The sequence below is a fragment of the Pseudorasbora parva genome, chromosome 24 (genome assembly GCF_024679245.1).
Source record: "Pseudorasbora parva isolate DD20220531a chromosome 24, ASM2467924v1, whole genome shotgun sequence".
Taxonomy (NCBI): domain Eukaryota; kingdom Metazoa; phylum Chordata; class Actinopteri; order Cypriniformes; family Gobionidae; genus Pseudorasbora; species Pseudorasbora parva.
Genome location: NC_090195.1, coordinates 9,378,284 through 9,391,689, shown reverse-complemented (window position 1 = coordinate 9,391,689; position 13,406 = coordinate 9,378,284). Strand labels below are relative to the sequence as shown.

General features: G+C 37.4%; 1 protein-coding gene across 1 annotated transcript in view; it reads right to left on the bottom strand.

Annotated features, from left to right (window-relative positions):
• The window catches only part of LOC137063623 (guanine nucleotide exchange factor VAV3), an 86,441-nt gene that overhangs the window by 11,979 nt on the left and 61,056 nt on the right, over nucleotides 1-13,406 (bottom strand). Inside the window, exons 18-23 of the mRNA XM_067434872.1 lie at nucleotides 12,588-12,610; nucleotides 11,908-11,938; nucleotides 6,828-6,958; nucleotides 2,270-2,335; nucleotides 1,691-1,725; nucleotides 1,179-1,295 (exon numbers count right to left, since the gene is read on the bottom strand). Of these exons, the coding sequence (XP_067290973.1) occupies nucleotides 1,179-1,295; nucleotides 1,691-1,725; nucleotides 2,270-2,335; nucleotides 6,828-6,958; nucleotides 11,908-11,938; nucleotides 12,588-12,610 (403 nt within the window). The remainder of the gene's footprint in view (nucleotides 1-1,178; nucleotides 1,296-1,690; nucleotides 1,726-2,269; nucleotides 2,336-6,827; nucleotides 6,959-11,907; nucleotides 11,939-12,587; nucleotides 12,611-13,406) is intronic.

The window sequence follows — 13,406 nt, the reverse complement described above, 5'->3', positions numbered from 1 at the left end:
ATGACGAAGCACGCGATTGTGTCGTTTACTGATGTTTACTCACGCGACAACAGCATAGATATTTGAAGCAGTTTTACTCACCGGCTGCTTCCAAAGCAGGACCGAACCTTTATTGCTGGGACCGCTCTGTCAAAAACACACTTCTTTGGTATGATAAGGTGAAGTCCTGACAGCAGTGACTTGCTGTGCTGAAGCGTTGAAGTCGCTTGATGTCACAGATAGGAATAAAGTGGAGCGCGGCAGGAGTGTATGGGAGTGCATTTCCTCTCTCGCTCTAGTCACACGTGCGCGCACCCTTCCGGGAGAAGAGCCCGTAGGCCCATACAAGGACCTTCCGTTCTATTAACAATAAGTCGACCCATACTCCAAAAAAACTCTCCGAAACTTGTGAGAAACCAGAAGGAGTATTTTTAACACAGAAATAATCCATCAAACGTCCAACATTAGTTTTTGAAACTTTGTCTATGTTTAGGATGGGAATCCAAGTCTTTAACAGTGTAAAAAGCTCAGTATGCATGAAACAGCATTTCACCCCCCCTTTAAATAAAACAAATGTATCACAATGTGGCCATGATTTTGCAAATCGAGAGAACAAATGATTATATCTTGCGCACAATTTACTTAAAGCGAAAGAACGAATTAGTAAAACGTGCTGATGTGTCAGCAAGTCATGGGAACGAATTGTTTATTCATGGCCATGATATGCAATTTTTAAAACTTTTTTAATAGTAATGGGCCGATTTCAAAACACCGCTTCGTGAAGCTTAATGAATCAGCGTATTGAATCAGCGGTTCCGAATCATCAATCGATACGCTGATTCAAAATGCTTCGAGGCTTTACGAAGCGGTGTTTTGAAATCGATATAATAAAAATCAATTTCATATTTATATATAATATTTTTTTGTACATATTTTATATCTGTTATAGCATGGTATTAGCAATGCTATTTTAGATAATTTCCCCCCACAGATATAAACCTTTTCTCACAATTCTGATTTCATTTCTCGCAATTGCGAGCTTTTATCCCGCAATTCTGTGATGCAAACTTGCAATTGTGCGATAAAAAGTTGCAGTTATCTTTTTTTTTTTTTTTTATGGCGGAAATAAGCTTCTATACCGTAGTGGGTGAAAATTTTGTATTTATGAAACTTTTTCTTAGTGTGCTGTTCTAACTCACTTGATGCTGATGGCGTACTCGTTGAACTCTCGACTTCTGTGACGGACCAGATACGTGCTGCTCCTCCTGTTGAGCAGCGTGGCCTCTGCCTGCACCCTCTCCATTGGGCCGGCAAACCTGAAGGAAAGGTCAGAGGTCAGAGTTGAAGGGATTGTGGTCAACACACAATGTTAAGCTAAAAAGGCAAGAGTTATGACCTGCAGTTGCAAAAAAGTTACACGAATTTACAATTGTATTTCAGTATTTCAGATTAATGAAAATTTAAAGGGGAAATAGAATCACAAGAAATTACATTGAAAAAAATGAATGGTGATAAATGTCATTATGCAAAATGTTTATTTTATAGTAAAATTTATAGCAAGATAAACTATTGATATTTTGATATTTAAGATAACAAAAAGATAAAATAAAATGTCAGAAAATTATAAATAGAAGAAAAAATATTCAAGATGGTAATAATACAAATTAAAAGGTACAAAATGATTTTCTGGTAGTGAGAATGAAGATCGTACCAAGGCTGGGAAGAGTAGTCAATAGGTTTGGGTACCTAAAAAAAGATAAAGGGATAAAAAAAAGCAGGTGAGAAAGAGAAAGTAGAGCACACATGTGCACTTTTGTTCTTGATATTCCACTCAACCTGATTTTCATACAGTATTTTTAACTTGCAGCTCAAGACTGGGACAATACAGCTCATATTAGCGCTAAAATCTGCCCCACTTTACTGTATCTTTTTACGACTACAATTGGTTTTCTAAATGCACTCGTAAAGATAATCTAACATATTTTTTCTTAATATGACTTGTACATAATTATGACAGTAAATCATCTTGCTGATAATAGCGTGTTATTGCAATCTGTCCACATTCCTGCTATCCACATGACAAAACAGCATTAAACAAACACACAGACAATCACCCACAATGCACCTGTCATTCAAACACAACACCGAAGAGGTGCTTGCATACCTAAACCACTGGAAAACAACATGCACACAAGGACAAGCCTACCTTGCCTTGATCACATTTGTTTTTGTTTGGCAGAGAATAAAGAATGTTTTTAGCATTTCAATATAATCTGGTATTTGTACTCACACATGGGCAAGGCTTCACTGCGTCGCTTGGAAAGAAGCCAACATCCTTAGTTGCCAGGACTTTACCCTGAAACCATGGCAGATAATTACATTACGTTCAGCTGGGCAACTCCTCCTCAATAATTCAGTAACAATTAGTACTTAACACGAGTCACGACATGCTACAAATTTACAGCTGAGAGTTAATCAGAGCTGAAAAAGTCTTGAGAGAATAAAGGAAGAATACCAGGAGAATGGGGAAACAATCTAATATATCCAGAAGTGCTGGTAACTTAACATGCTTAAACATTTTTGTAGAAACAATGATCAAATTTAACAAAAGAGCTACATTTATATTTTTATTTAAGGATGCATTAAATTGATCAAAAGTGACAATGAAGACATTTATAATGTTACAAAAGATTTGTTTATTAGTCCTGAGCAATCGATTGATTGCAATTAATTGCATCTAAAATGTAATTTTGTGTTTAGATAATATGTGTGTATTTATTTAAATACCTGCTTGTAAATATTTCTATAATTTATCTTATATATAACTATAAATATTTTATATATAAATATAAAAATGTTCTTAATATATTATGTAAACTTTTATTTTGGATGTGATTTATCTCGATTAATCGATTGCCCCGCTAATAAATAAATACAAATAAATATTGTTCAATGAACTTTCTATTCATCAAAGAATCCTGCGAGAAGAATCACCATTTCCACAAAAACAGGACAACTATTTTCAACATTGATAAAAAATAAAAAATTTGAGCAGCAAATCAGTCAAATCTTTATCATGGATCATGTGACACTGAAGACTGGATTAATGATGCTGATTTTATATATAAATATTTACTGTATATATATTTATATATATATATTTACTGTATTTTATATATAAATAAATATAGCCTTGATGAGCATAGAAGATACTTTCAAAAACTTTCCAAACTTTTGACAGGGACTGTAGTTTTTAGCTTTTTGTTGTTGTTTGTTTATTGAATTCTTTCACTATAATTAACCAAAAATGAGAAATGTTGCTTTGACAACTAGATTAAATATTTTATTGTATTTCTGTTATTTTATTCCAAAAACAATTTGTAGTAAACAACAATGACCCTGCTCAACACCAAAGTTCTGTCTTTCCAATCACCACAAAATGACATAGACCTACTTTTAGGGCTAAAGTATTGGACGCAAATTTGGAGAGTGAGAAAGCCTGCTCAACATAAATTGAAAGCTAAACTGTAAATGAAGTACAATCTGCATGTTTATCTAATTAACAAATAATTTATGTTCAGACGCTTCAAGAATGACCTCAAATAAAATGATCGTCTGATTCAGCTGTCACTGATGTAAAAGCAACTGATGGTTCTCCTGCCGGTAATGCTCAGATCTTTCCCTTCTCCTCCTCAGACGGTCTTCCAGGGAAATGTAGAAAGTGCATTTCTGTCTCATCTACCTCTTCCTTGAACAAATTTGATTTGTAAGTGGATCCTTAAGCACACCCCCTCCCCAATGCATTTAACGCATTGACATTTTATCAGCACTCATGATGCCGCCCCACTATTGGTTGTTGCTCAGATAAGGGCCTAATAATGATTAAACTCATAACCCTGTTAGATCAAACAGATGGCAACCAAAGGCCCAAATGAAATTACAGTGAGTGATTGCGTTTGTCTAGGCACCAGAGCGGCAATAATTGTCTCCGGGTTACCGCGGCTACGAGGGCTGTGATCGTCCTTTGCTCCGTCCGGAGTTGCCGCAGGACGCTGGATATTACGAAGTCTCAGGTGACATGGGCGGTGTAATTTTGCATGAGCTACAATTGAATAAATCAAACAACTTCCGGGTGTATGGGACAGCTGGGTGTTCGGAGCCTGCAGCGGATGGCGGTCTTAAAATGAGGCACAACGAGATTAACATGTTAAAACAGAACTGTGGAGAAGCGTCCTGGACAGCTGGACCCGTCTGATGGAGAGGGATGTGGGGGCATTCAATGTGCGCCAGGCTCTGCCAATTCTCTGGCTCTCTAGATAATCTTTGGCTGGTTTCCTCACTGCCTTGGCACATAAATAACCAGAGCAAGAAGAGTGGCCGTCACGATGAACTGCATGTTCTCTGCTGTTCCATCCCAGAAGAACATTTGATTGTTCAAAAGTTACTCAATTGCTTAATTGAAGTATCAACTTTGTCTCAAGTGTGCCTCCTTGGGGGTATTAAAAATGACAATTAATGTGGGTACGTTTTGGTCTTAATAGAATTTGAAAAAAAAAGCTCAAGTTCAGGCAAATCTGAGCACAGTGTGAACAAGTACAACATGTTCCTGGATATATCTTTGTTGATCCTTTACAGTTTACAGTTTAAATTACAATCAGGGTTAAATGTTCCTACATCAAATCATTTTCCTGATTTTAGGGATAAGTGATGGGTAGGGTTAGGACTACATTTTCAGATAGGAATGTTGTTCCAGGATCAACCAAATATGCTCATCCAGGAACTTCAGCTGAGACAAATTGGACCTCATCTCAAATGGCTCCGTTCCAGACATGCGATGAATACCATGTGTCCTTAAAGTCCACGGGGCAGTAGCGTGTCACATTTGTTATTTTAGGCTTCACACATTGTGATCTATGCAGAATTATCACCAATGTGTGGACAATTGGAGCGATATTTACGACAGGGTCCATGTAATCACTTAAAGGAAGTGTATGTAAGATTGTGGCCAAAACTGGTAATGCAATCACTTTCAAATGACTGTAGAGCGGTGTATCCCCTTTCCCTCTCCCCCCTGACTCGAGGTTGCCAGATAGGCTGCAGGATCCAGCAGGAATGTTTGTAGCTGCAGCTGTGGTAAATAGAGCACATCTGGCAACCCGGATGCCCAAACACTACTGACTTTGTGATTGGTCGATAGGTGGAGGGCGGAGCTTCAGGCCAAAACACAACATGTCAACATCAACATCAGTTGAGTGCTGCAACAACAACTTTTAAATGACAATATCCTGGCCGGACTACTGTTGTCAGTAAAATAAGTATTTGACATGAACATATTTTCTTGATAATGTCTAGTGACATATCAGCGCCATTTTTATGATTAATTGAAATACTTTTCTTACATAGAGCTCCTTTAAAGGAGTAGTTCACTTTAAAATGAAAATTATCCCATGATTTACCCAGCCTCAAGCCATCCTAGGTGTATATGAACACAATCATCATTGTGAGTTATCAGAGTCAGTTATATTAATGAATATCCTGTTGCTTGAAGCTCAAAAAAACACAATAAATAAATAATAACAAAACATAATAAATGTACTCTACATGGCTCCAGGGGGTTAATAAAGGCCTTCTGAAGTGAATCGATTAAAAAAATATCCATATTTAAAGTAATATATCTAGCTTCCGCCAGACCGCCTCCTGTATTTAACTTACAAAAAAAGCGGAACTGGCACGATGCATCGCTAGAACACAGCGTAAGCGATTTGAACTGTTAGACAGGTTACACGTATATTTATTAATATAACGCATCAATGTGTTCGTCCGAGAGAAGAATGTCATATACACCTAGGATGGCCTAAAAGAATGAGTAAATCATGAGCAAATTTTCATTTTAAAGCTGCAGTCCGTAACTTTTTGCACTCTAGTGGTAATAAACAGAACTGCATGCGTCTTGCGGAAGAACATTGCAGCCGGAGCTACTTCTCTCTGTTTATGTCTATAGCGGATCACGCAGGGAATGTGTTCCTCCGCAGCAGTACCCACCAGTCTGGCCTGAAATAGTCCCAGTATAAATACTTATTACAAGTGTACCATAATGATTCAGGGTAAGACAAAAACTCGGTTTGGAAAATGGATGTTGTACATTCTCATTTTATAATTTTTGTAAATCTTGAACACAAAAAAAGTTACGGAGAGCAGCTTTAAAGCGAACTAACCCTTTAACAAGCCCAGTTTTGCCTTGGCAACCAAGGCAATTTTAAGTACATATACATTTTTAAATATATATAAAACTTAAAAAACAACATCAATTTACTAAAACAAACACAAAAGTAAAACCTTAAATATAAAGGGGAAAAGTTAAGGCCATAGAGCTGCTATAAACTAAATGCATATTTCTTATATACGTTAAGTATAAAAGCACAGTAGGAGAAATATGAAAGTGATTAGCATTGTACTCCAAGAAAGAGTTTGTTTATTAACCTGAATCTATTTGTGACTTTCTTTTGTGTGGCTCATACCAGAGCACTGCATGTGCAGCAACACCTCCCTATCCAATGAAAGCGTGACGAATTGAACCTGTCATCAAGCGCGTGTCTCTGGGTGTTGTGCTCTGTGTGTTTTTGTGTGCCTATGAAACCTAATTCACAACAGCTTTCTTGTGTTGTAAAAGGGCTGGATTAGTTAGCATTTCACAGTCAGTCACGCTTAGCAAAGCATAACAACACAGTCGCTCGGCCTTTGACACAAACACGAGAGGCAATCAATTAGCAGCTGAACACATGCTAGAGCCGTTCCTGCAGGGATGTATGATTTGAAAAGTTTATGATGAGCGTGTAAAACCGTCTCACCTTCCACCAACAGCTGCGGACGTTCGCCTCTAACAGCTCGATGACGTCACCAACCTGGATGTTAAGCGGTGGGCCACACAGGGGGCTCGGAACACCATAATAATTACGGATGACCTGCATCTTAGGTAGACCTGGGGGGGACAAAAACAGAAAAATTGTTAAAATAATGCATTTATGTGTTTGTGTGTGTGTGCTATATTGTCAACAAGCATGCTGAACTTTGACAGAGTGTCATTACTGCATGTTTTGACACTCCGTCACATAAAGAACAGGTTTATTTACGTGACGCAGTGATCGTAAATCACCACAGGTGACAGAAGAATCATGTCAATCCATCATAAAGCTGTCAGCGAGCTCATGCTTTGTCTCAAAAGTTTGTGCAGTCATGCAGACAGTCTGCAGAATCCTGCATTTAAAGCGTAGCCGGCCATGTTTATGCCATTCCTTGATCACTTTAGTGAATCGTATTCAAAATAAAGATTATATTACTGAAATAAAATAAATGTACACTACCGTTCAAAAGTTTGGGATCGATAAAATGTCTTACGTTTTTAAAATAAGTCTCTTATACTCACCAAGGCTGCATTTATTTGATTCAAATACAAAAAACTGTCATATTGTGCAATATTAGAATTTAAAATATATAAAATATATATATTTAAAAATGTAATTCATTCCTGTGATCAAAGCTGAATTTCCAGCATCATAAGATCATTCAGATATCATTTTAATATGCTGATTTTGGTGCTCAACAAACATTGACTATTATTAAAAACAGTTGTGAATATTTTTTTCAGGGTTCTATGACAAATAGAAAGTTCAAAAGAACAGCATTTATTTGAAATTGAATCTTTTGTAGCATTAAAAATGTTGTTAATATCACTTTTGACCAATTTAATGCATCCGCAGAATAAAAATATTAATTTTGTGACTTTTAATTTCTGAAAAACAAAATTCTGACTAACCCCAAACTTATAAATGATAGTGTTTAATGTTACAAAAGCTTTATATTTTGCATCACGCAAAGAGAAATTACATTTTAAAATATATTCAAATAGTAAAGTATTTTAGTATTTTAAAATCTAATCATATTTCACAATATTACTCCTTTGTATTTTTAAATCAAATAAATGCAGCCTTATTGGCAAAAAGGGCAAAATCTTACCAATCTCAAACTTTTGAACGGCAGTACTAAAATTACTAAAGTGAAATAAAGCTAAAAGTTAAAGGTAAAGGTAAAAAGAAATAAAAAAAAATGACAAAAGCACATACAATTCATAAAAATGTATAATTGAACATCTCTCCACAAACTAGCATTTAAAACCATAGATGACCTTTTTTTTCTGATTCCTTGATCATTTTAGTGATTCGAATACTAAAGCAAAAATTTAAATAAACCATGCTATCAGTGGACGCAATTCAATCTTAGGGCTGTGACACTATCAGCCAACGTAAGGCCACCGGTGGGCGCCTCTCTGGCTTGTTATTGCAGTCAGCTGTAATTGGTGGAAAATCACCCGATTCAGCATGTTGCGGCGTCGGGCCTTTGGTGAGAGAGATCGCTCTGATCGCCTGCTCAGTTTAGACGACACAGGCAGGAGGCTGTTCTAATTGTGCGTCATCTTATCCAAGCATTCCAATAAGTGAATATTTTCATAACAAAATAAGCGGCCTCGAATGAAGGAAGTGATTAGCATTATTGATATTCGCTGCTTTGATTACGGTTTGTACATCTGCAGTCCCAGTTTCGTTTCCTCTTTTTGAACGGCACATTTAGACTACTGATACTTGCTGATACAGACATTTATATCCTTACACGCAGGTGTGGAACGCATGTGCTAGTTGGCAGTCAGCTGTACTCTTTGCTGTGTTCAAGTGCAGCTTTTTGGCCGCGAGGTGACAACACAATTGGCTGTTGACGCCGCTTCAATTGGCCTTTAGCAAATTCCCCCTAGTGTGTGTGAAGACCAGCTGACCACAAACAACTCTGTCTATTACCCTAATTATTATAAAACACATTTTTATTCATTAAAGTAATTGCAAGCACAGGTCTCGTGCCACGGGGAGAACCGAGCGGACAGCCGTTCAGGCGCTCCGGTGAGCTATGAATGAGTGTGTTTGTGTGCACAGGGCTGGTTTGCTGAAGGGTCAATAGTGATGGTCTCAGCTGGTTGCTGCAGCTCTATATATTCTGCCGTTCTGATGATGAGAGGCGAGTGTAGACTCTCTTAATGCAACCAGCTGTGGCTGAAGCCTTCCAGCCCAGCAGATCACCCAAGGCCCTGGGCCTCCAAGCGCAGCTGGTTGCCTTTGAAGACGCTTTAAAGAACAGCGTGAGCTTGTGTTTCTCTGCAGGGAAGAGTCTTGCCGGCATGCTAAGCTAAGAACCTCTGTGCACAAGGGCAAAGAGTCAGCACCAATAAACACTAAAATGCATTTTTGCATCCAAACAACTCATAAAAGGTCACCTGAATGTGCCAAAAGAAAAAAACCTGCAAGTTTAAGGGTTTACAATACAAAAGAGCTCACTTTTAAAGAGTAACAACACACTGTCTCCAAAAGCAGCACTATTTGAGGTATCATTTATGCACAAAGATATGAAATGACTGCACATGAAATAAATTCTGCTGAAGTGTACAAACACTTTTTTTTTTAGAAAGGCTGTTTCTGATGAAGACAAACCTAACAGCGCTGAACAGGCAGGAAGGAACTACTTTAATTCAAACGGAGCGATTCCCATGGCAGCAAAAACTACACAGAGAGCTTCTCTCACCATAACTTTAATGAATCTACCGACCCCAATATTGTGTGGGATCAGGAGGCCTCTCGCAGATTCACGCAGACAGGGTGACTTAACAGAGATATAATGAACTCAGGAGTGGATGTATCATGATGTGGTGAGAAACAACGACTTGCAATTTAGTTTGATTCACTCGTTTATTTCAAATATTCATGAAGCTATTAAAAGCAATGGCGAGGGAGGCGCGTCGCTCCATCAGCATGCAGACCTGCAGTCACTCCCCTGATATCTGAACCTGTGTCCCAGGTGGACATTTATCACCTCTTGGGTATCGATTAAACTATCAATGGCGCTGTGAAAACATAATTAAAGATAATGTGGCCCTCTTTACGACAGACTGATGGGTGGAACGACTGCTGCTGAACACTAGCGATGCGAGATTGAACATGTAGTTGAGGTGGCGGGAGTCATCTATCTCAGAGTTTCTACTGGCGGGTCGCAAGAACATTTTGAGTGGGTTGTGCTACATGTGTAGTCAAAGAAACAACTAAATTTTATTTTAAAATGTTTTTCTAACGTGAGACTTTTATTTTGAAGACGTAAATTGAAGCTGTTGACTCTTCTGCAAAGACAGAACAGGTTTTGTCTTTCCAGTGCCTAACACTGGAAAGTCTTTTCAATCAGCTTTGACCGCGACTCTGGAAGACTTGGAGTTAAGCTTTTCTCTGAGAAAAGAACAAAGTGCGGCACTGAAGTCATTCTTAAAAAGGGAAGATGTGTTCGGAGTTTAGCCGACCGGATACGGTGAATGTTTAATCTGTCAGCGAGCTCTGCTTCACCTTCGTTGCTCTGGTTGGTGTAGCGCTATCCTATCGCGTGCAGAGGGAGTTTGAAAGACAACCGTTTATCCCGCCCCTCGGATTGAGCCCTGTCAATGGTGAGTTTCCAGACCAAACATCTTGATGTGGGTCTGGCTTGTCAGGCTAGTAGCATTACGTGCATGACTTTCATAGTAGGAAAAGAAAAACACTAAGTCAATGACTACCGTTAACTGTCTGGTTACCAACACTCTTTAAAATATCTTATTTTGTGTTCAACAGAAAAGAGTAACTCTCACAGATTTGGAACTACTTGAGGGTGAGTCAATGATGACAAAATTTTCATTTTTGAAAAGGTATCTTAAAATAAAATGCAAAAGTAATTTGTGGACTAGACATTTTTAAAACCTCCCATAATTCGCACCCTGGTTGAAAGTCATATTTAGATCCAAAGTTGTTTCTGTAAAAACTTTAAAACTCCCATTATCAAGTGTCGGTTCATTTTGATTAAATAGTCCAGACAATTTGGGAGCGGTTATTTATAAAAGCCACAGATTAAAAGATAATTGAGACTTTAAAATATTTTTAAAAATTTAAAAGATAATTGAGACTTTTTCTCGCAATTGTGAGTTTATATCACACAATTCTGAGAAAAAAGTCAGAATTGTGAGATAAAAATTTGCAATTACCTTTTTTTAATTATTATTATTAGTATGTGGTGGAAACAAGCTTCCATAGTTATTAGTTCAGGAAAGAGTGAGGAAGTTACTCAAAAAATCATATAAATGAAATAAAAGATTCTTAAAAATATAGGACATGACTCCTCTATTTAAACTACCTGTGCTAATACAGTTTATACCGGTGGTCAGGGAAGCTCACACTTCTCAACTGAAGAAGCTCTTCACAGCTTAAGAAGCCTACATAATACAATTAAACTGAGTGAACATTAAGTGGGAGAAGTATTGGGCCTATCGCTGCAAGCAAATGTGCAGCAAAAGTGGTTAAATGTCTTCGCACATTGTTTCCCACTCATATCTGATTTACATCTGACACTAAACACTAGTTACGTGCATTAGCTTGCCTTTTACAACAAACAACAACACTACGGCTCAGTGACTACTAAGAATATGCAATCTAGCTCAGATTGAAGTATGTAATGTACAAGACTACGCATGTTTTGATCGCTTACAAAACCCAAAAGCCATAACAATGACGGAATCGCACATTTCAGTGCAGGACATGCCAAACTTTGAACAGTTCACCTAAAGTTCAATCGTCATGCGCATTAACATTAACATGTAATTTCAAACCTAAATGCTGTACATATTTTCAGTAAATCACAAAAAGAGAATTTTAAAAGACTCTTAGTGTCCATAGTGACCACATCTTGCATTGAAAATGGCTTCAAAAAACATCCTTTTCTGATCCACTGACAGAAATAACAACATGCTGGTTAGTCATGTTTGGGTGAACTATCCCTTAAAGAACTCAAAATGATTTATTTTATCTGTTTGTGATTTACCTTCTCCTCCACGACATGGTGCTTTTCCAATCTGTAATCACAGTAAATAAATCACATGATTCATACTGTTGCCACTCACAGACATTGCAATGCATTAATAATTTGATAATTAAAAGTTTGTCCAAAAGCACAATTAATCTCATCATTAATTTTGACAAGTAAACACTGTCACACCACTGCACAAAACACGTTCATCCTGTACATATGCACAAAGAATGGAGAATGGAGAATTTCCTCCATGCAATTTACCATCCGAGTTGAACTGCACTCTGGGCAAATTGCATGTCAATATCATTATTACATGCTATATAAATTACATTGGGTTTGTTATTGCAAAATGATGACCGTGGTGTTGTGTTGCAAGCGATGCAATTAATAAAACTGGTGTGCAATTAAATAAATGCACAATCCATAACATATATATCATTCTAAACTGCAATGAACTCTGGGCTAGAAACAAAATCTCATAATGTTTCCCATAACTAGTGCATCAAAATTTAATAAAGCAATATTTCTTCAATAACAAATCCATGAATAAAGCTAAAGCAACTTTAAAAGTGCATTGTAAAAGAGACTTTTCTTATAGTACTATTGCATTCAGTAGGAGTAAATGAGGCCCTGCAGGGCAGAACTACATCACAGATTCACTTGAAAAGAAATGATTTGAACAAAAAGCTCACCTGTGATCTGAAAGAGCTGGAATCTGCAAGCATGTTGAAGACAGGCATTGTTAGAATGAATCTACACTTTCAAATAAACACACTGTACAGACGCTGTCATTAGAGTGTGTGGAACACGGTGTGCTGTGAGCATTTACGATTTGTTTTGCTACGCTGCAGGTACCTGACAGCTGCCTGAGCTAAATTGACGTGAGGGGCCGGACTAGACAGAGTTATGCTCCTGGAGCCAGTCTCATTGGCTCCCGAGGGAGAGGCTTGGCCTGTACTTGGAGTGTAGAGTGAACTTTGTCCTGTTGCACTAGCGAACACCTCGAGCTAGTAACACACACACACACACACACACACAGAGGCGTAGACGCAGGCGTGCACATACAAACACAGTGGAATCTTGTGTACAAAACAACAAAAGAGGCCAGACTTGACAAACACACACCCTCCTGTAACTTTTCACACTAATTTTATTTTCAGTGTCTGGAAATTTCCAGTGAAAATAAATTAACATTGGCCCTTATGTTGTATTATATTCTGAGGAATTCACATTATTGTTGTATTATATTTTCAGGAGTTTACATTAGGAATGAAAATAATAAACTATGGAAAAAGTACAAATATATATACAATGTAGTTTTAGTTTTCTGATGACGGTTAGGTTAAAGATATAGCATTTACATAGAATGTCCCACTGTAAAAAAAATATTTAAAAAATAAGTTACCTGGTTGCCTTAACATTTTGAGTTCGTTGAAATAAAAAATTTGAGTTAGTTCAATGAACATTTTTGAGAATCGCCAACCTTTTTTCAAATACTATTAAAATATTTT